This window comes from Halichondria panicea, chromosome 7 (genome assembly GCF_963675165.1).
Source record: "Halichondria panicea chromosome 7, odHalPani1.1, whole genome shotgun sequence".
NCBI classification, from domain to species: domain Eukaryota; kingdom Metazoa; phylum Porifera; class Demospongiae; order Suberitida; family Halichondriidae; genus Halichondria; species Halichondria panicea.
In genome coordinates, this window is record NC_087383.1 from 1,828,237 (window position 1) to 1,851,160 (window position 22,924).

Below are 22,924 nucleotides of genomic sequence, written 5' to 3' on the forward strand. Positions count from 1 at the left end.
CTTAACAAAATGAAAAGTATATGTACATGCAATCTAATCGTGAAGATACACGTTCACTCTCTGCACTCACCCACCAACACACTCTACTCACACACCCACACCACACACACTCCCTACTCACCGAATTAGTGGCCATGATATGCAGTTCTGTGTTGCTTGTTTCCAGCATATTATGCAGTATATCCAGGTAGCTATCCACAATCAACTGGAGCTTTCGTGAGTCACAGGCTGACAGCAGCTTCTCCGTCACTTGCAGAGCCACACTCACATGCCTGGGGGGAGGGAGGAGCATGAAAATGGTATTTTGTACCACGTTTGTGAGAAAGCCATTGGATACTATAGTTGTATTATAGACATAACATTTAAAGTTCCCAGCCACATATATACACCATTTTCTGTTTCGTAGGTATGGGGATGGTCGATAACTTTCCCCTATAGCTATATACATGATCATGACATGTCGACATTGTACAGGTACGTCTCTGAAATAGTCGTCTAACCCATTTCTCTCTCTTTGCAGGCTCCGACGCAGTCTCAGAGCGAGGTACTCTCCAATATTGTCCAGATGGTCAGGGGAGGTTTGAGCAAAGAAGAGCAGCTTGTCCATATTAGCAGACACAGGTGTGGGTGTTTGAGGGTCCTCTGGGAAGAGCCCATCAACCAGCCGTTTGTAGCGAGGTTTGGGGCAGCAAAAGCACGTCGCCATAGTTAGATCTAGTTCTGTGTCTTGATTGATAGTAGACCAAGCTGTAAACGTAACATGAGAGCAGAGGTTTTTACAGTAGAGGCTGGCCAGATGTGAAGTAATTATTAAACAACCACACCCTCTCACAGCTAAAGGGAGTGGTCCACTGCAGGGAACTAGTAAGCAAACTCTGGCAAGTAAACAAACTAGATGTACGTACATGTACGTTGGAATGGCCGCTAAAGAGCAAAATCAAGGTAATCTAAGTCCTTGAATGATTCAGTTAGATTAGTACACACAATTACACATGACACATGCCCTAGCTAGCTCGCTCGGGATCTAGATCTTGGTTCTACTATACTGACATCAGCACTAGATCTATACCTATATCATCTATGGTTCTACACCACTTTCACCTTTGGTAGTATAACATCTATTGTACGTATGACGTGCATAGACAGATATTAGAGTCCACTGACTCACTGCTGCAAAATTATTACTATTTTTAATAGTGAATTCCCTCAGAGCTCACAATTGATGATCTGAAGACAGAATTGAAACTGACTGATGAGCAGCTCAATACCGCAATAAAGGAACCAGATCTACCCGAGTTAGCAGCATGTTTCGATAACACTGATGACTATCTTGAAAAGCTGGAGCTATCACCTGGACAGAAAACTGACGTCAGCGAAGTGAAGGCTAAAACACGTCTAAATCGCACTCAAGCCGGAATGAAACTTGCCCTAGAATACTGGCAGAACAAGAACCAACTACAAGCCACCTTCCAAGCTCTGCTACTCATCATACTCTCTCAGCTCAAAGGAGACGTTGCTGTTCAAGTGTGCAAGTATTTGTCTGACAAATGTGAGTCTGTCATGTGAGAGTGTGGTCATTGTGGTACCATACGTTGTGGGAGTGATTGCAACCGAATAAGGTAATTGCTATTGTTACACATACAATTCTGTATTAACTATCACCAGGAATGGTACTCACTTATTGTTTTGTTTCCCCAGACTCCACCACCTCGTGTCCCCCCTCCCGAGAGAGGGTCTTGCTGAACCACAAGTTGTCCTCGTACAGGGACTACCTACAAAGTCGCTACAGAACACAAGTATCCACATCATCCACACAATGGCCTCCTGTTCCAACAAACAAAGTCTTCAAACTGGCCATGATTCAGAAGGAGAAAATACAGAGAGGAAGAATCGACGATGAATTTGTTAGGCTATCAATCACAGGAAAAATCGACGATATTTTACTTCAAAAAACTCCGGTTAACTTGACAAACATTTTCTCTGAGATTGGGGATAGACGAAACTTTGTGTTGATTGAAGGAGCTCCCGGCTCTGGCAAGAGCACCCTTGCTCTACACATCTGTCAGGAGTGGGCAAAGGGGAAACTGTTCCAAAAGTTCGATATTGCAATCCTCGTGAAACTGAGAGATCCACTTGTTAGAGAAGCGAAGACAATTGCTGACGTACTTCCCTGCATTGATACGGCCGTGGCTAACAAGACAGAGGCAGTTATAAAATCACTGTATGGCAAAGGTGTACTGTGGGTGCTAGACGGATGGGACGAGCTTCCTTTTGACCTCCCTAGAGACTCAATCATCAACAAACTAATCCGACCAGACATGTCACAAAAAGGAGCCCTACACGAATCAGCTGTGATTGTAACATCTCGACCGTCATCTTCAGCTGAGCTCCACCCACTAGTCTCGTCCAGGGTGGAGGTGTTGGGGTTCACTCCACATCAACTAGAACAGTATTTTACCGAGTGTCTGAATGGTGACTCACAAGCTGTGCAGACTCTACTGGAGAGAATTCGAGAGAACCCAGTGGTAGAAGGTAGCTGCTACCTCCCCCTCAATGCTTCCATTGTCGTTAATTGCTTCCTTTCTGACAACCACTCCCTCCCAACATCCAACCACGGGATATTCACATCAGTGGTCCAGAGCTCTCTCAAGAGATACCTAAAGGAGAAGTTGAGGAAGACCACTCCAGTGGGAGACATCACATCCCCAGACTCACTGCCCTCGGAAATCAGAACACAGACCGTACAAATGTGTCAACTTGCATATCATGGGATCGAACAAAATAAAGTGACATTTACTGACAGTGATTTGGCCGCACTTCACATTACGAAGGAGATTTCAAACGTTGGATTATTACAAACTGTTCCCAGCATCATTAGCGATGGTGATCTGGTTTACTACTGCTTTCTCCACCTGTCTATTCAAGAGCTACTAGCAGCAATCCACATCTCTCTCATGCCTCCCAAGCAACAAATTTCTGTATTCCAGAAGCTCTTCGGGAATCCTCGATTCAGTGCAGTCTTCCAGTTTTATGCTGGTATCACCAAACTGAGTACTAGTAGACCAATCCTCAGCTTGCTACCTCGATTCTTGTGTCCAGTTCCAGCCACTGTTTTTGATCTGGTCAGAAAGGTTGTCAAAAATGAGAAAGAGAAAGAGTATGGTGAGCCGAAGTCCCTTTTGTTGTCCCTCATCAATTGTTTGTACGAAGCTGAAGACTCGTCACTGTGTGTGTTTGTGGCTAATCTTCTTAATCACAATCTACATCTTGATAACACTGCAATGAATCCTATTGACTGCCTCTCTGTTGGATATTTCGCATCAGTTTGTTCCAACACCAGTAATGGATTCACACTTAGTCTCAGAAGTTGCTCTATTAGTGACCAAGGCTGCAAATTTCTGGCCCGAGGACTTTCCAAGTGTCCCAACTCTAATAATGATATTCCTACAGAAGGGATACACATCGCTGAGATTATCGAGAACACTAGTTCAATATCTAAATTGGTTTTGTCTAATAATGCCATTGGTAACAGTGGACTTGGCACACTCTGTGCGGCCTTGTCCACTAACACATCATTAAAGAGCCTGGACCTGCAAAAGTGCTCACTAACAATATCAGACGACAATGGAGCTGCCCTCTATCAACTTCTGAATACAAACAATTCCCTCGAACATCTTAATTTGTCTGGTAACACAGTGACTAGCTGTCGTCACATTGCTGCTGGACTTGCAGTCAATAAGACTTTGAGAAGATTGGACTTGGGTTTCTGTGAACTGACTGATCAGAGTATCGAGGAGCTATCAACTGGACTGATCAACAAGATTAAAACACTGTACATATGGGGTAATACCTCAATAACAGAAGATGGAATGAAGACGCTTGCCAGACATCTAACCACCCACTGCTCTGAACTGACACGATTGTTGATACCCGACCACCTAAGATTCTGTATCTGGACAGTATTCAGGGATGCTAACAAAGAGAGGAAGAGAAATGGACTACCCGAGATTTATGTGTGATAATTGTTGTTTACCCGAGATTAATTATGTTTATTAATTGATTGATTATTAATTGTGTATTCATTAGATTATTAATTTATAATTAATTGATTATTATTAATAATTAATGTTTAGTTATAATTATATTATGATTATTGTTGTTATTAATTAATTAATAAATGTTAATTAATTTGTTGTGTTATGCATCTAATCTCTATCATTGGTCAATATAATTATAGCACATGTACAGATGGTGACGAGTGAATTCAATGCTTCCTACTGACACGGAGAGCATGTCATGCACTAGCTGTATGTATGTAACTGAATACACTATTGTAATAATGCTATAATCTCCACCTAGCTAGCCTCCTTCACAGGCTTTCAAGAGAAGTGCGGCCTGGGCCGGGATCGAGGCTAATCTCGACATGATCTACTTTTGACAATAATTATATTACTAGGGCAATTTACAAAACAGTTAGTGTACAGAAGACTAGAAATATGTCGGCACATTACATAACAATTACCTAAAAACAAATCAGTTGGAATTGGTCAATATAGCACAGTAATAATGATGGTTTAAATTCTACAGTGTCACAGAGAGCACATGCACTGTACGTATAAAACTGTCAATGAATGTAGTGGAAATCCAATTTAACGCTCTGTCGATTTTTGTTTATAGGAAGATGAGCAGATTAACGTTCACTTTGGCCCTTCCAAACATCTTCATGATTGCCAGGCCCTCATATTGCAGCTGAAGGAGGTCCTGTGTGGGGAGAAGAGAGGGCAGTGAAACACTTCAACTGGTATAAGACAAAGAATGCATGTATTTGTAAGACAAATGAATACATGTACTTACATACACAGTACAAGCATACCAACACTATACCTGACACAAGGCAGTAAACTTCTTAAACACTTTACGTACCTACCAAATTAATTCTACCTGTACACACACCCTCACCTGGAGGACCAGCTCCACCTTCTCTATCTGCTTGACGTGATCTCAAACACAATACTTTCGAACCTGAACCTGGGCGAGTAAGAAATAATGTTCACATAATTATAGCATAACGTTGCACATAAGATCAAGGCCGTAAGCAAGCGGTCAGGCTGGTCAGGTTTTGGCCTAATCACTTTTTGCAGCTCTGTAGGTAATGGTCGTAAATATTGTGAGTGATAATGCGCATGCATGCTGTTTTGGTGAGGAAAAGTGATGACCTTTTCTGAGGTAAAAATTCACCACTGTACAAAAGTTCCAATAGCAGAAAAGCAGCTGACCTTTAATTGCAAGTTGGCCTGACCACTTTAAAGTTGCTTGCTACGCCCCTGCATGAAGATTGGGGCATAAAAATAAGTCAATAGCCTCACACTGGAGGAATTGTTAAAGTCTAGATTAGTAGTATAGTCTGAGCTTCAGTCAAACAGTGGACAAAGTACGTACCAGAGCAATTAATGGCACATGTGATGATGATCATGTTGTTTAATAGAAGTATGCTTGTATAACGGCTACTCAAGTATACGGAGACTCACAGAGTGGGTGGAGCATATCTCCATGAACGCTGATGTATGGATGATTGGCTTGGTCACGTCAGAGTACTTGTCGCTACCCAGCCTTCTGTCCAGGGGGTCCACTGTCGATGCTCGCAAGAACTCTCTGTGGGGGGTACAATGGGTGTATGTATATTCATACCCTCTGCATGGCAACGAAAATAGGTAATGTGCAATTTAGATCATACGATACTTTAGTAGAAGGTAGAAACACACATGGCATCATCACATGACCATCATTCGTACATACACACTTTCAACTATTTGACTACAAATTCAGTTTTGGTTTTCACATTTCTTATACCTAAACTTCTTGAAGACGTCCGAGTGTACGGGTTCATTACTGACAGGGCAGCACTCTCAGCCTCAAACTGTGCAAAGGAACAGGAAAAACACGATAAACTCTTAAACCAACAGACAATAATCATGGAAAGTTAATAATTTTTTGCTGATTTGGCGTTTTTTACCAACAAATAATATCTAGTCCAGTACTAATTTAATGTACATAGATGCAGTGCATAATGTAGGCCATAATCTGTACAGGTATGCTGTACCACTTTTATTACCTGTTGTTTGTAGCACTCAAATATCTACCCCATCGGCACACTGCTCTGCTCCAACTCCTCACAGCGATCCAGTGCCTTCTTGAGCTCTTCCTCCATCACAAGTCTCTCTTGCACAGCAGACTGGGTAATAGATTGCATGGTGGTCATGTACACACACACAGGTATACAGATACAACCATCACAGCATCGTGGTAGTGGTACAGTAGTTATAATAAAGGTACAGTAGACTCTCGCTATTCCGACTCTCTGAAGTAAGGCCTGAAATGTGGCCAACTCGCTATTCTGTATACCTATCTGTATATTTTGCATTTTTGCGAACTCAAATTGCATGGTGGTCGATCATGTACACACACACACACAGGTAATACAACCACCATGTGGTAGTGGTACAGCTGTTTGCTCACTGCATTACCACAAAACAACAAAATACCATACAATGTTGCTATGCAAACAACATGTGGTCCTAAGCAATGATGGCTTCTAGCACTTGTATGTTAAATGGGTACTTTTTGAGGGTTACAAAAATGTCTAATCTGCGAGACCCTCAAAAATTACCCGCTATAAGGTGGCCATCAATATTATAGTAAATGCTCTCACGATCTACTCTTAGTGGTATAATTTTTATATGGAAACTAACATACAAATGAAAGCACCGCGGGTGCTGATGCCTCGGTGGAGATGCCAAAGCTACATAAAATAAAGCTACTAGAGTCTAATAGCTTTTATACACATGACATGATGAACAATTAATTTTGCTGCATGCAAACTCAAGGAGTGGGTAATGATCGACCATGATTGTTGTTAAAAACAATCGATGCCAAAAGTTCAAGTCTAAAATTAATGGCTGCATTAGCAGAGCCTTGCAGCTCTCTTCTCACTCTTGCAGCTACCAATAGCTAGCGTTCTAGTGCAGAGCTAACTACTAAGTAGAGTAGCAACACTCGGTAAACAAGTTTGGCTACGTGCTCTTCTGAAAAGGCTGCAATGGCATTCCAAGTAAGCAAAACTAGGCATAACTCGAGAACGAAGCATTATTTTGCAAATCCACGAATTAAAATCCAAGTAAACATGACTAGAAGCCTATAGAAACTCTTACTTGCACTTGATTCACCCTTGAGCAGCTGTAGCAGTCTACACAGACAGACACACACACACACACACACACACAGACAACTACCGTATACCTCGCTTGCGCATGCGCACCGAGGCATAATTATGGTGAGGATCTGAAATGGAGAATGGGCGGGGACTAGCTTGCATATACCAGCAGATATGATATACATGTAGCTACTAACCGTCCACTGAATGTATGGAAAGCAGTGTGAAGGCTGAAGAAACTGTTAGTACGAAGTACTGCAAAGGACATCAAACAGTGCATGTACATAGTGGGGACCATAGGCAGTGCATGTAAATAGTGGGGCCATAGGCAGTGCATGTACACAGTGGGACCATAGGCAGTGCACGTACACAGTGGGACCATAGGCAGTGCACGTACACAGTGGGACCATAGGCAGTGCACGTACACAGTGGGACCATAGGCAGTGCACGTACACAGTGGGAACATAGGCAGTGCATGTACACAGTGGGAACATAGGCAGTGCATGTACACAGTGGGGCCATAGGCAGTGCATGTACACAGTGGGGCCATAGGCAGTGCATGTACACAGTGGGGCCATAGGCAGTGCATGTACACAGTGGGGCCATAGGCAGTGCATGTACATAGTGGGGCCATAGGCAGTGCACGTACATAGTGGGACCATAGGCAGTCCATGTACATAGTGGGACCATAGGCAGTGCATGTACATAGTGGGACCATAAGCAGTGCATGTACATAGTGGGACCATAGGCAGTGCATGTACATAGTGGGACCATAAGCAGTGCATGTACATAGTGGGACCATAGGCAGTGCATGTACATAGTGGGGCCATAGGCAGTGCATGTACACAGTGGGACCATAAGCAGTGCATGTACATAGTGGGGCCATAGGCAGTGCATGTACATAGTGGGACCATAGGCAGTGCATGTACATAGTGGGACCATAGGCAGTGCATGTACATAGAGGGACCATAGGCAGTGCATGTACATAGTGGGACCATAGGCAGTGCATGTACATAGTGGGACCATAGGCAGTGCATGTACATAGTGGGACCATAGGCAGTGCATGTACATAGTGGGACCATAAGCAGTGCATGTACATAGTGGGACCATAGGCAGTGCATGTACATAGTGGGACCATAGGCAGTGCATGTACATAGTGGGACCATAAGCAGTGCATGTACATAGTGGGACCATAGGCAGTGCATGTACATAGTGGGACCATAGGCAGTGCATGTACATAGTGGGACCATAAGCAGTGCATGTACATAGTGGGACCATAGGCAGTGCATGTACATAGTGGGACCATAAGCAGTGCATGTACATAGTGGGACCATAGGCAGTGCATGTACATAGTGGGACCATAGGCAGTGCATGTACATAGTGGGACCATAAGCAGTGCATGTACATAGTGGGACCATAGGCAGTGCATGTACATAGTGGGACCATAGGCAGTGCATGTACATAGTGGGACCATAGGCAGTGCATGTACATAGTGGGATCATAGGCAGTGCATGTACATAGTGGGACCATAGGCAGTGCATGTACATAGTGGGACCTTTACAGGTCAAATAATTGTTGTAAATATTACAACAAAGGAGCATGCTATTAACTTGTCAATATTGATCAATGTTGATATTGGATTGTGTGGTAGATTGTGAGAGCTTTGAAGTACTAGTTTTGCTGAGCTGCTTGACACTTGAAACTGGATTGGCTCTGGAAGCACTATTGACTTTGTACTCTTTTTTTTTTGCAGGTGATCTTAACTGCTTATTCTCCTGTTCAGCCATTGTCTGTTGGCTACTGCTTCCATCAACACCACCTTTAAAGATGCTAAGTTTAATATTACTTTCTCCAGACACAACTCATCTCTTGTGTGTCCTACTGTGTCCCTTTACCGGTCAAATTGAAGGTTTAGACCAGCTACAGCTTTTAAAGGCCACACATACTTCCATCGAGGCAAGCAGCAAGGCATAATCGACTGGTTAGTGTGTGTGTGTGTGACGTGAGTGTGCACAACCATTGTCCCACGCCCATCTTCTAAGCTAGTCTGGCCACGCCCTCCCCAAAGAAGTCTTCATTGGGGGGCGGCGATCAAATCAAGCTAAGTTGGTGGGTTGGGCTGACCACAAATTCAAATTCAAACTAAAGTGATGACCCTTTTCCCGATTAAACGATTGACCGATAAATGCATGTACATAGTGGGACCATAGGCAGTGCATGTACGTAGTGGGAGCATAGGCAGTGCATGTACGTAGTGGGAGCATAGGCAGTGCATGTACGTAGTGGGACCATAGGCAGTGCATGTACATAGTGGGACCATAGGCAGTGCATGTACATAGTGGGACCATAGGCAGTGCATGTACATAGTGGGACCATAAGCAGTGCATGTAAATAGTGGGACCATAGGCAGTGCATGTACATAGTGGGACCATAGTGGGACCATAAGCAGTGCGTGTACATAGTGGGACCATAGGCAGTGCGTGTACATGTGGGACCATAGGCAGTGCGTGTACATAGTTCCATAGGCAGTGCATGTACATAGTGGGACCATAGGCAGTGCATGTACATAGTGGGACCATAAGCAGTGCATGTACATAGTGGGACCATAGGCAGTGCATGTACATAGTGGGACCATAGGCAGTGCGTGTACATAGTGGGGCCATAAGCAGTGCATGTACATAGTGGGAACATAGGCAGTGCATGTACATAGTGGGACCATATAGGCAGTGCGTGTACACAGTGGGACCATAGGCAGTGCATGTACACAGTGGGACCATAAGCAGTGCATGTACATAGTGGGACCATATAGGCAGTGCGTGTACACAGTGGGACCATAGGCAGTGCATGTACACAGTGGGACCATAAGCAGTGCACGTACATAGTGGGACCATAAGCAGTGCACGTACATAGTGGGACCATAAGCAGTGCACGTACATAGTGGGACCATAAGCAGTGCACGTACATAGTGGGACCATAAGCAGTGCACGTACATAGTGGGACCATAGGCAGTGCATGTACATAGTGGGGCCATAAGCTCTGTACACACACTAGAGGTCAATTTGAGTACCTTTTCTACTTTGCTTAAAAAAATGTTTTTTCAGGTCTGCGCCCCGAACCCCCCCAAATGTTCAACAGCGTACGGCCGTCGTCATTTCCCCCGTAGCTAAAATCCTGCTTGAAACCCTGACAATAGTGAGTATTTGTGACATACCGTATAAGTAGAGGTTGTATGGTGAAAATGTTCGTATATTTCGTACTGTAGAGCATCATACACTGTACGAAAAATAAAACTACAAAACTATTCTACAGCAATAGGCTCAACGTGGCTGTATGAATATTTAAAATACGAAATATTTCCAGTCCTACAGTATTATAAACTCTTTAACCACAACTTTGGTAAACATAATATTATTTCTTACCTAAACTTCTTGAAGGCATGAGTGAGTGTTCGGATTCATTACTGACAGGGCATCATTCTCAGTCTCAACTCACATCAACCTCCAGCATGGGGTGGGTCGATCACAGTGACATAACACACACAAACTGTGCAAAGATGATAAATCGGCATTACGGTAACTTAAACCAACAGATGATAAATGGACTAAAATCATGAAAACTCATGAAAACTCACTAATAATAACGAGTGTTGCAAACTGCGATGTGCTAATGCATGCCTCTCACTTATAGTTTCGATTAGGGGGGGAGGGGCTAAATGAGGCTCTTTATACTGCTAATCACAGGGGCCCCTCTTTCCGTATTCCCCCAAAACCTATAATCGCAGTCACGTGACCCCTAACCTCTAGCGTGAGAGATATGAATGGGCACGTACATGTAACATCTGCTTAACCGATACCTCGCGGATATGAGACAATAAATCTACTGCAACCTGTAAGACTAGTCTGATATACATGTACCACAGAAACAGTGTGCTTGTGTACATGCTAATTTAAAACTACTCACATCTGCCTTGCTGTTGGCCAGTTCCAATTCTCACTCCAGCTTAGCCATGACACCCAGGTCCATGATTTGAGACCTCTCGAGTAGCTTCTCCTCCAGCTCCCTCAGCAGGTCATCCTCTAGACATTGAATGGTCTCACTCTTCTCCTCAACCTGACAGGGGAACATCAATAAGTTGCTGCCAGGTGGAGAATACTCGACATACAACAGTGACGTGCATGTACACTCAACTACTGAATCTGGCAATGAAATTTAACGGTATTCTCCCACTTTGAAATAAAGGTCAGCTTAAACTTGGACTGTAGTAGCAAATAGTAGATCGATTTTGATTAAAGGCCAGTGAATATTCTAACCACTGCACATGTGTATCTCTCACCTCTGTGGGTGGTGTAGGAACGAGGGAGGCCCTCTGATACTGTCTAGAGGACTGGACTTCTTCTCACTGCCAATCTAGGAGGTATGAAAACAAAATATGCATTTGGTAAAGATCTGCTCCCAAACAACATTGCAATTGATCCACATTTACAGGTAAAGGGTCATTAAAGTAAAATATGACATTTGAGCACAAACATTCCTCCTGTCACCTCCTGCTCATTCAGGAACTTCATGAACCTGGTAGGAGTGAAGTGCATCTTGAAGGACTCGTCACATGATCTTGGAGCAAAAGATACAGACTTGGTTGAGGATTTGAGTGGGGCTAAAGTGAGAGAGGAGGTTGTGGGGGGAGGGGCCTCAGATCAGGACTGGTGGGACGTAGTGTCACGTGAAAGAAGACTCGGACACATGGTCCTCCGTCTGGACAGCTGCTGTGAGGAGAATGAGAATTGTAAGGTACTGGAATTGAACTGTGCACAAGCACGAAATACATGTACTATTTTATTCGCACCATGCACATAACTAACTAAAAATGCTCACCAATAAAACACCACACACCACTTGGTGTACAACATTTTAACGAATCTAAAAGTATACAAATGAACATCTGCTCCTCTGCTCCTCTAGATAACCTGCCCAACCCTCCACATACACACTGGCTGGATCATGCATAAAGAAAATGGCATCTATTTTCACAGCGTTTGACCATCAAACGTATCAGAGAATAATCTCACGCCCATTATTGCTGATTTGCTTGAAATGCCCACCACCATCTTAGCAATGTACCAGCAAGGGGCTTTTGTTGTGAGCATCAATGGTAGGCCATGGCATTCAGTTGCTATTGATGAGTCACATGAAATGCAGGTACTCTCTGATAAGAAGATCTTAATTGGACTGTTTGTGTCTGAAATGGGAGGCTTACTACAACTTCATATCAGCTAAAGCCTACAAGGTGTTAGGGCCTTCTAAAAATATGATTTCCTCTACCAACTCAATCAAAACTATATAAGAAACAATTTTACTTTTCCCTAGTGAGATCTCAGCTCTCTCAACTCTGGCGACCAATTACTGCTCAAATACATTCATTCTTAAAGTGATTGAGCTCACCTTTGGTAGCGCTGACTTATCACAGCTGTTGGTCCAGAACTCTGAGCTTCCCCTCGAGGTGCAACTGCAAGTGACAGAAGATTTAAGTTGAGGTTGAGAAAAGAGTTTCATGCAATAAAGTTAGAAGACACTGAATAAGCAGATTACCAGATAAAGTACAGCATAATTATGTTCCGGACAGGAAATTGTCCGGGTATAATTGGAACAGATTTTTATAGCGCATGCGAAGTGTCCGGGAATAATTAGCATGCAGCTGCATACGAGTGAGCTAAGTTTAATAGAACAGGGTACGACTGAATAGTTGCACTATTATAGCTATCTAAAACTAGATACTCAAAGCTATCTAACTGCAGCACTCTAAGTATTACTGGCTGGTTATGACTGTAACTCAACTTTTCAAGGTATTGTCCGGACAAATGTAATATTAAAGCACAAGAGTGTCCGTTGTATTAGAACAACGAAAATTGGCAGGCAAGAGTGTCAGGGATAATTAGAAGTTTCTGAGGCGATAAATTAGAAGATATACGGTACCTCAGAAACAGACATGCAAGTTCGTTGTCTAAGGACATAATTATTGCAGTGCTTATAACTATGGCTAATACAAGGGTGCTCAGTTAAAGTCGACCATACATACTTGATCCATATTATACATGTACCCTGGGAGCAGTACAATAAGTCAAGAGCTCATAGTAAAAAAGAGAGAGTATCGAACGCATCGCTATCTTGCATCAGATATATTCGGAAAGTAACGTGACACCCTGTCTGAAACACGTCATCAATTAAATTGATCAGTTACAAAGCAGGAAGTTACGCTACTTTCCAAATACATCTTATGCTACGTTGGATACTCTCTCTCTCTTATTATGGGACTCTTGTTATTAGCGGCCTCTCAAAAAATTGGCTAAGAATAATTACATGTACACAGCTGTAGGTACACACTTGCCCAACCCACTCACCAGAGAGGACACACCTTCGAGGTTAGGTAAATTTATGACCTCTAAAAGTAGCGACAGCTGCGTTGACAATTAATTTTTAATGCCGCGTCCTAAATGGAGGTAAATGTAGGCACACCCTAGTAAAGTAGTAAAGATTCTAACTCACTGGAAAATACGTTTTTAAGTGGCTATAGAAATCGAGGCAAGTAGACTGAGTAGAGTTACATGTACCTCCAATTAGATGAGACCCTCTAAATAATGGACACCAGGTCTTCAACATGATTTTCAACCTCCAAAAGAAGCGATCTCTGGCTTCAATAAGTTTTAAAAAGTGTTGCTTTAATTAAAGGTCTTACGGTAATCACATTTCTTACTTGAATACGTCGGGTTCATTACTGACAGGCAGCATTCTCAGCCTCAAACTGTGCAAAGGAACAGAAAACATGATCCACGACGTACCTTACAAGGTAACATAAACCAAGAGATGAACCAGACAATCATCTATGGCTAATAAATTGACTCACCATCTTTCCATTGGGAGAATGCTGTAATACTTTAGCAATGGAGCCAGGTTTTGTCTCTAGCTCTAGCTAGCTCTGTGGGTGAAAACAATATGTCTTTGGTGGGTGTGGTGGTGAATGTAAAAAGTGGGTGTATCTCAATCTTAGATATCTGAGATACACCCACTTTTTTTGCAAGTCATGCAAAAACAACAACACTCAATAATATATTTCAGAGAAATCTAGAGCTAGCTAGCTGCAAGGCACAGATTTATTTACTGGAATGGCCACTAAAGAGCAGAACCAAGGTATAAAGACTGTCATGTTTCCTATAAAGGATAAACCCAATGATTGCTAAAGCATAAAACCCTCATTGGTGATTGCTAACCTTGTGTGCTTGCTATCTATTTTCAGAGCTCACAATTGACGATCTGAAGACAGAAATGAAACTGACTGATGAGCAGCTCAATACAGTAATAAAGGAACCAGATCTACCCGAGTTAGCAGCATGTTTCGACAATGTTCACAAAGGCTATCTTGAAAAATTGGAGCTCTCACCTGGAGAGCAAACTGACGTGAGGACTAGAGCATATGTAGATGGCACTCTGGCAGAAATGTTGCTGTCTACTTAATTGCTATTGTTACACATACAATTCTCTATTAACTATCACCAGGAATGGTACTCACCTATTGTTTTGTTTCCCCAGACTCCACCACCTCGTGTCCTCCCTCCCGAGAGAGGGTCCTGCTGAACCACAAGCTGTCCTCGTACAGGGACTACCTACAAAGTCGCTACAGAATGCAAGTATCCACATCAGCCACACAATGGCCTCCCGTCCCAACAAAGACAATTTTCAAACTAGCCATGATTCAGAAGGAGGAAATACAGAGAGGAAGAATCGACGATGAATTTGTTAGGCTAACAATTACGGGGAAAATTGACGATATTTTACTTCAAAAAACTCCGGTTAACTTAACTAACATTTTCCCTGAGATTGAGGATACACGAAACTTTGTGTTGATTGAAGGAGCTCCCGGCTCTGGCAAGAGCACCCTTGCTCTACACATCTGTCAGGAGTGGGCAAAGGGGAAACTGTTCCAACAGTTCGATATTGCAATCCTGGTGAGACTGAGAGATCCCCTCGTTAGAGAAGCAAAAACAATAGAAGATCTTCTCCCTTGTAGGAATTCAACACTGGCATGCCAAATAGGGGCAACAATTATAATTAATTGATTGATTATTAATTGAGATTGATTGTTATTCATACAGTTTTGACAATTGATTTTAATTAATTCTGCCATAATGCATTCAATGACAATTTAAATGCATAGAGAAAAGCAGTGAAGTATTATATACTAGTATATATAATTATGTTAGACACTATAAAAACAAATATTGTTAATTAATTACAACTTGTCAATAGCACAGCAATAACAAAGGCTTCTCCTTGGTAATAATGAACAATAACAGACACACACACACAGTCAGCTTTACCGTATCCCTCGATGGCTACGCCTCGAGGCATAACAAGGGCTTCTCCTGGTAATAATGATAAATGCTCACATGCACAGTAAATTGTCAATGAACATATGCAAGCAATTTGCTAGTGAAAATCCAATTTAACGCTGTGATGCCTTTTGTTCATATAATTATGATGAAGATGAGCAGATTAACATTCACTTTGGCCCTTCCAAACATCTTCATGATTGCCAGGCCCTCGTATTGCAGCTGAAGGAGGTCCTGTGTGGGGAGAAGAGAGGGCAGTAAAACACTTTAACTGGTATAAGACAAAGAATGCATGTATTCTACATAACACAAAATCATATTAGTACTCCCTTTATTGCTCCCCTCACCTGGAAGACCTTCTCTATCTGCCTGCCCAGGAAACGACCAGACACCTCAAACTTGCTCACATCCACTGAAAACACAACATTTCTGAACCTGGGGGAGTGTTAACATAGCGCTCAACGTTACACATAGAGGCATAAAATAAGTCAATAGCCTCACACTGAAATAGATTAGTAGTAGAATCTGGACAAAGTACGTACAAGAGCAATAATATTAAGAGCACATGTCGATGATTATCATGTTGTTTGATCATAGTAGAGGGATTCCCAGAATAGTACATCAATGACAAGAGACATACGAAGCTCTTAACATCAATACCGTGACACACCAATGTATGCAGGAATTGAAAGCATAATTATATTCTATTTAGTATATAGACAGCCCGTATTAAAGATCTAAGCACACAACACAAGTATGTTAGTATCTGCTATGCACTCCAGTACGTAGGTGGAGACTCACAGAGTGGGTGGGGCATATCTCCATGGACACTGATGCAGATGATTTGATTTGATCACGTCAGAGTACGCGTCGATACCCAGCTATCTGTCCAGGGAGTCCACTGTCGATGCTCGCAGAAAGAACCCTCTGTGGGGGGGGGGGGGGGGGAACAGTGAGAGACATAATTATTATGATTCAGTTCCGGGAATAAATGTCATATAATTGACTCACATTTTTTCCAGCCGAGGTAAATGGAACACAGCTATAGGTTACGTCTCTGTGGGGCATGGAAAAATTGATTGACTTAAATTGTGTATCAGGTTTTAAGCAACTAATAAGGATTATCACTTATTGAGCGCACAATTCCCCGCCCACACACACCTGGTCAGTAGACAGCTGATTGCCTATCCACAACATTGAAGGATTTTATCGCAGCTATGTACTTCATTGTACAGCTGCAAGGGGAGTGACGTGTGATACAGTGTGATTCAATGAAAGTCAGTACAACACAGTTAGTGTATGTTTACCAAAGAGGTACATGAGATTGTTCTGACAAATCATTCTTGTACTCTCTAATACACTAACAGGGTTTCATCTAGGATAACAAGTTGGGGGGGGGGATTTGGGAGTGCGTAAGCGCAAGTGTTTGGCTATGCCCACTTAAAAAAAGTTGATTTAATACTAATGTGATGATGTCATTATTCTACAAGATTTGGGGGGGGGGGAAGAACCACCCCCCCCTACTAGATGAAACCCTGACTAACTGATACAGTACCAAAGATGCAACCTTTTACATGGCAAAATTAAAAACGGCCATTGTCAAAGTAATGTAGACGCAATCGGCATCATGTATAAATTGTGTATTTGGCCTGGCCTAAGCCATATTCAGTACATACTATATAGCAGGTCATTTTCGTAGGTTATAACATTCGAAACAAACAACGTCTACACACAGTAAGTGCAGTAGTAGTAGATCTAAGAGGTAGTCTAATGCTCAAGAATGATGGAACATCTTATATACATATAGTAGTCATCTGCAGAATTGTGTAGAGGAGATGTTTCACCATCTTTGAGCATTAGTTTACCTCTTAGATCTACTACTACTGCACTGCACTATACTGCACTTACTGTGTATATAGCTAGTAGGTATCTTCAAGACCAGCTAGCTCACTGACAGTTGACAAACTAATGCTCAAAGATGGTGGAACATCTCTACACAATTCTACTACTACTGCATGCACTTACTGTGTATATAGTAGGTATCTTCAAGACCAGCTAGCTCACTGATGTCGATAGTTGACAAACACTCTCTGGGACAAAAACCATTGTGTAGCTCTTACTTCAATATTTTACAAACTTCCTTTATTTAGAATAATAGCGCATGCATTGCAGAATGCAGGAGGCTGCAAAATAATTATGGTGGGCCGTTTGTTTCAAAATTCAAATGTTACATTTTCATTCAAATCACAATACATTCATTCAAGATGTGCAATTTTCATTCAAGAGCATTCAAGATTATTCATTCAAGATTCAAGATTTTGATGGATGCATAAACATGCATAATTTCAGATGACTTTAGCCACACTTTGTGGTTTTATTGCATGGTGTAGTTGTTTTAATTAACAGGAAATGGGGTTCACAATAATCAACTCCCTCCCTCAGTAGTGGTAAGGTGATTCCCAAACCAGAAACATGACATTGATTGACGAAAATTAACAAGAGGTCAGGGGTTCGTTGCCGACCTTCGAGTTTTGAGCATTAAGCAAAGGACATCTTATAAATGTTGTGTTTTAATGACTGTATATGCATGCATGGCATGCATATCTTGAATAATTATTGTCGACTTGAATGCATTAAAATCTTGAATGACAATTGCATGGTCTTGAATGGTCAGTGGATCTTTGGATCAATTTAAATTTATTTTGGGCAGAATTTCAAATCGATAGAAATTTATGTATTTTTTGATTTTGAATATTTTGAAACTGCAAGAGTACATGCAAATGAGTGCATTCTATTTTCAATTCTTGAGGTCCTGAGTTTCGTGCAGAAAAAAGCAGTTTCATATTTTGCACCCACAGGGGTTAGCTTATAATGACCTTTGTACTCTAAGAAGCTGTGCACTTTATAGTCTGTTATAAAATCAGTATTATGTGCACCTAGCTTGTATGCGTACAGGTTATGTTAACAGTTGTATCCCACCCTGATTGACAATGACAATTACACCCCTGTCTGTATAGGTGTTCCAAGTACCATGGCCAATAGATGAGTGTTCCCAGCATACAGACGGTACTATACATATAATCATACAGTTGTTCGATTGCACACACACACACACAATAATATCATAATTTAATTGATCCTTCAACATTGAAATGTTTAATAATATTAATTATGTACAGTTAAGGAAGTACATTATTATATTATACATAGCAGAGTCGTGCAGTTGGCTAGCCTCGAGGAAGTGATTGGGATATCAAGGCTAGCAGTTGGCAAGGTTATATTCTGGCTATATTTAGCATTGCATTGGAGCATGGCTTCTCAAGAGTACAAAGGTCATTTTAAGCAAACCCTGTGGATGCTATAAGCGCTAGTGATGGTCAAAAATTGAAAATGCTTTTTCTGCACGAAACTCAGGACCAATTCTTCCTCAAGAAATTAAAAGTAGAATGCACTCATTTGCATGTACTCTTGCAGTTTCAAAATATTCAAAATCAAAAAATATATAAATTTCTATCGATTTGAAATTCTGCCCAAAACAAATTTAAATTGATCCAAAGATCCACTGACCTTGAATGAATACTGTATATGCATCTTGAATGAATGTATTGTAATCTGAATGAAAATATAACATTAATTTTGAATTTTGAAACAAACGGCCCACCATACACCATAGCAAAAACACATTGATTTTACAATGTAAAAGGGTGGGCCAGCTCAGCACAATTCAAATAGCAATCAAAATTCCAGGCTCTTAAACGAATAGGACTATTATATCATTCAATGACAATTTAGAGAAAAGTAGCGAAGTACATAGTATGTTAGAACATTAGGTCGTTAATTAATCAATTGCAACGTGTCAATAGTACATGCAGATGATATAAATAATTGAAGAATGCTCACATGCAATTGTCAATGAATACATGCAATTTGCTAATGAAATCCAATTTAACACTCTGAGGATTTTAAAAGTTCATGAGGAAGATGAGCAGATTAACATTCACTTTGGCCCTCCCAAACATCTTCATGATTGCCAGGCCCTCGTATTGCAGCTGAAGGAGGTCCTGTGTGGGGAGAAGAGAGGGAAGTGAAACACTTCAACTGGTGTATAAGACAAAGAATGCATGTATTTGTAAGACAAATGAATACATGTACTTACATACACCGTACAAGCATACCAACACTATACCTGACACAAGGCAGTAAACTTCTTGAACACTTTACGTACCTACCATCTACCTGTACACACACCCTCACCTGGAGGACCAGCTCCACCTTCTCTATCTGCCTGATGTGATCTCAAACACAACATTTCCGAATCTGAACCTGGGCGAGTAAGAAATAATGTTCACATAATTATAGCATAACTTTGATAAGATCAAGGTCGTAGCAAGAGGTCAGGCTGGTCAGATTTTGGCCTAACCACTTTTTGCAGCTGGGTATAGTAATGGTCGTAAATATTGTAAGTGATAATGCGCATGCTGTTTTGGTGAGGAAAAGTGATGGCCTTTTTCTTAGGTAAAAAATTCACCACTGTATGCAAAAGTTCCAATAGTACAAAAACAGTTGACCTTTAATTGTAAGTTGGCCTGACCACTTTAAAGTTGCTTGCTATGCCCCTCCATGAAGATTGGGGCATAAAAATAAGTTAATATAGCCTCACACTGGAGGAATTGTTAAAGTCTAGATTAGTAGTAGAGTCTGAGCTTCAGTCAAACAGTGGACAAAGTACATACCAGAGCAATTAATGGCACATGTGATGATTATCATGTTGTTTAATAGAAGTATGCTAGTATAACGGCTACTCAAGTATACGGAGACTCACAGAGTGGGTGGAGCATATCTCCATGAACGCTGATGTATGGATGATTGGCTTGGTCACGTCAGAGTACTTGTTGATACCCAGCCTTCTGTCCAGGGGGTCCACTGTCGATGCTCGCAAGAACTCTCTGTGGGGGGTACAATGAGTGTATGTATATTCATACCCTCTGCATGGCAACGAAAATAGCTAATTTGCAATTTAGATCATACGATACTTTAGTAGAAGGTAGAAACACACATGACCATCATCACATGACCATCATTCGTACATACACACTTTCAACTATTTGACCACAAATTCAGTTCTGGTAATCATATTTCTTACTTGATTTCTTGAAGGCTTCCTGAATGCACGGGTTCATTACTGACAGGGCGGCATTCTCAGCCTCAAACAGCGCGAAGGTATACAGAAAAACATGATCAACTCTAAACCAACAGATAACCGGACAATTCATGGAAAGTTACGAAAGGGTCAAATTTTCTGCTGATTTGGCATTTTTTTACCAAAAATTAATGATTATGGTTAAATTGAAAAACAGTCTAGTCCAGTAATGTACATAGATGCAGTGCATAATGTATGCCATAATCTGTACAGGTATACTGTATCACTTTTATCACCTGTTGTTTGTAGCACTCGAGTATACCCCATCGGCACACTGCTCTGCTCCAACTCCTCACAGCGATCCAGTGCCTTCTTGAGCTCTTCCTCCATCACAAGTCTCTCTTGCACAGCAGACTGGGTAATAGATTGCATGGTGGTCATGTACACACACAGGTATACAGATACAACCATCACAACATCGTAGTGGTTAGCCTCGATTCCAGGCCGCGAAGAGAAAGGCGGCCTGGAATACCTTGTATGCACATGCGCGTACATTACCCCAAAAAGGGGGTAATCCGTGCATTTGTGGATACTGTCAGTAAAATAAACCGTATACTATTTGTATTTTGAAGTTACGGTCCGTTACATAAAAGTATTGTGCAAATAAAAAATTATGACTGAGTTCTTACGCCTTTTATTGTATCAAGCCAAGTCTCTACTTAACGACACTGTAAGGGCATATCTCATGGACACTGATGCAGATGATTGGTTTGATCACGTCAGAGTACGCATCGATACCCAGCTATCTGTCCGGGGGGTCCACAGTCGATGCTTGCAGGAAGAACCCTCTGTGGGGGGTACAATGAGAGTCATAATTATTATTATGATTCAGTTCCGGGAATAAATGTCATAGAAAGTCACTAATTGACTCACCTTTTTTCCAGCCGAGGCAAATGGAGCACAGCTATAGGTTACGTCTCTGTGGGGCATGCAAAAATTGATTGACTTAAATTGTGTATCAGGTTTTAAGCAACTAATAAGGATTATCACTTATTGAGCGCACAATCCATTCTACCCCCCGCCCACACACACCTGGTCAGTAGACAGCTGATTGCCCATCCACAACATCGAAGGATTTTATCGCAGCCATGTACTTCATTGTATAGCTGCAAGGGGAGTGACGTGTGATACAGTGTGATTCAATGAAAGTCAGTACAACACAGTTAGTGTATGTTTACCAAAGAGGTACATGAGATTGTTCTGACAAATCATTCTTGTACTCTCTAATACACTAACAGGGTTTCGTCTAGGATAACAAGTTGGGGGGGGGGGGGGGAGATTTGGGAGTGCGTAAGCACGTCGCAACATGTTTGGCTACGCCCACTTTTGTTTTAAAAAAAAGTTGATTACAACATGCTTAACCTAACGCATCACAGTAGAGATATCTACCTTTAGTTAACTAATGTGGTGACATGTAGTACTAATGTGATGATGTCATTATTCTACAACATGGGGTGGGGAAGAACCACCCCCCCCCCCCAATAGATGAAACCCTGACTAACTGATACAGTACCAGAAATGCAACTTTTATATGGGAAAAAAAAAAGGACAATAGTCTCTAGACACAATCGGCATCATATATTGTGTATTTTGCCTAAGCCTTAATCAGTACATACTGTATAGCAGGTCATTTTCGTGGGATAAAAAATCCGAGACAAAAACGTAGGCGTGGTGCAGCAGTGATTTCGTGTGTAAAAATTCCCTTTGCTTCACTGCATTGCACGCGTTCCGGTCAACCATGCCTACGTTTTCGTGAGTGATAAATATTCGTCAAGGTTTAGTTTGCCCACAGAAACTATACCCAGGACGCTATACGTACGGTACGGTATACTGTACCACTTTATCACCTGTTTCAAGTACTCTTCCTTCTCCCGTTACTTTGTAGCACTCGAATATGTCCACCCCGTCCACTGCAGGCACACTGCTCTGCTCCAACTCCTTACAGCGATCCAGTGCCTTCTTGAGCTCTTCCTCCATCACAAGTCTCTCTTGCACAGCAGACTGGGTAATAGATTGCATGGTGGTCATGTACACACACACAGGTATACAGATACAACCATCACAGCATCGTGGTAGTGGTACAGTAGTTATAATAAAGGTACAGTAGACTCTCGCTATTCCGACTCTCTGAAG

At 41.8% G+C, this 22,924-nt stretch overlaps 1 protein-coding gene and 1 long non-coding RNA gene across 3 annotated transcripts in view; one reads left to right on the plus strand and one right to left on the minus strand.

Moving 5' to 3' along the window:
* Positions 1-681: 681 nt before the first annotated feature.
* Positions 682-4,057, plus strand: LOC135339122 (NLR family CARD domain-containing protein 3-like). 2 transcript variants are annotated; one of them, XM_064535255.1, is made up of 3 exons: positions 682-942; positions 1,198-1,549; positions 1,699-4,057. In XM_064535255.1, exons 2-3 carry the CDS (start codon positions 1,417-1,419, stop codon positions 4,017-4,019), a joined length of 2,454 nt encoding a protein of 817 aa, XP_064391325.1. In that variant the 5' UTR covers positions 682-942; positions 1,198-1,416; the 3' UTR covers positions 4,020-4,057. The 2 variants fall into 2 exon arrangements, with proteins under 2 accessions (XP_064391325.1, XP_064391324.1); XM_064535254.1 differs by having other exon boundaries at positions 684-942; positions 1,211-1,549; positions 1,699-4,055.
* Positions 4,058-4,461: 404 nt separating this feature from the next.
* The window catches only part of LOC135339247 (uncharacterized), a 72,845-nt gene continuing 54,382 nt past the window's right edge, over positions 4,462-22,924 (minus strand). Inside the window, exon 3 of the long non-coding RNA XR_010395958.1 lies at positions 4,462-4,761. This is a non-coding gene — a long non-coding RNA (uncharacterized LOC135339247). The remainder of the gene's footprint in view (positions 4,762-22,924) is intronic.

Bases quoted from the DNA above. Each gene is read 5' to 3' on its own strand.
- LOC135339122 (XM_064535254.1), top strand. From the start codon at position 906: ATGTACGTTGGAATGGCCGCTAAAGAGCAAAATCAAG. The intron at 943-1,210 runs GTAATCTAAGTC...GAATTCCCTCAG, and splicing joins CGCTAAAGAGCAAAATCAAG to AGCTCACAATTGATGATCTG. The intron at 1,550-1,698 runs GTGAGTCTGTCA...TTGTTTCCCCAG, and splicing joins CAAGTATTTGTCTGACAAAT to ACTCCACCACCTCGTGTCCC.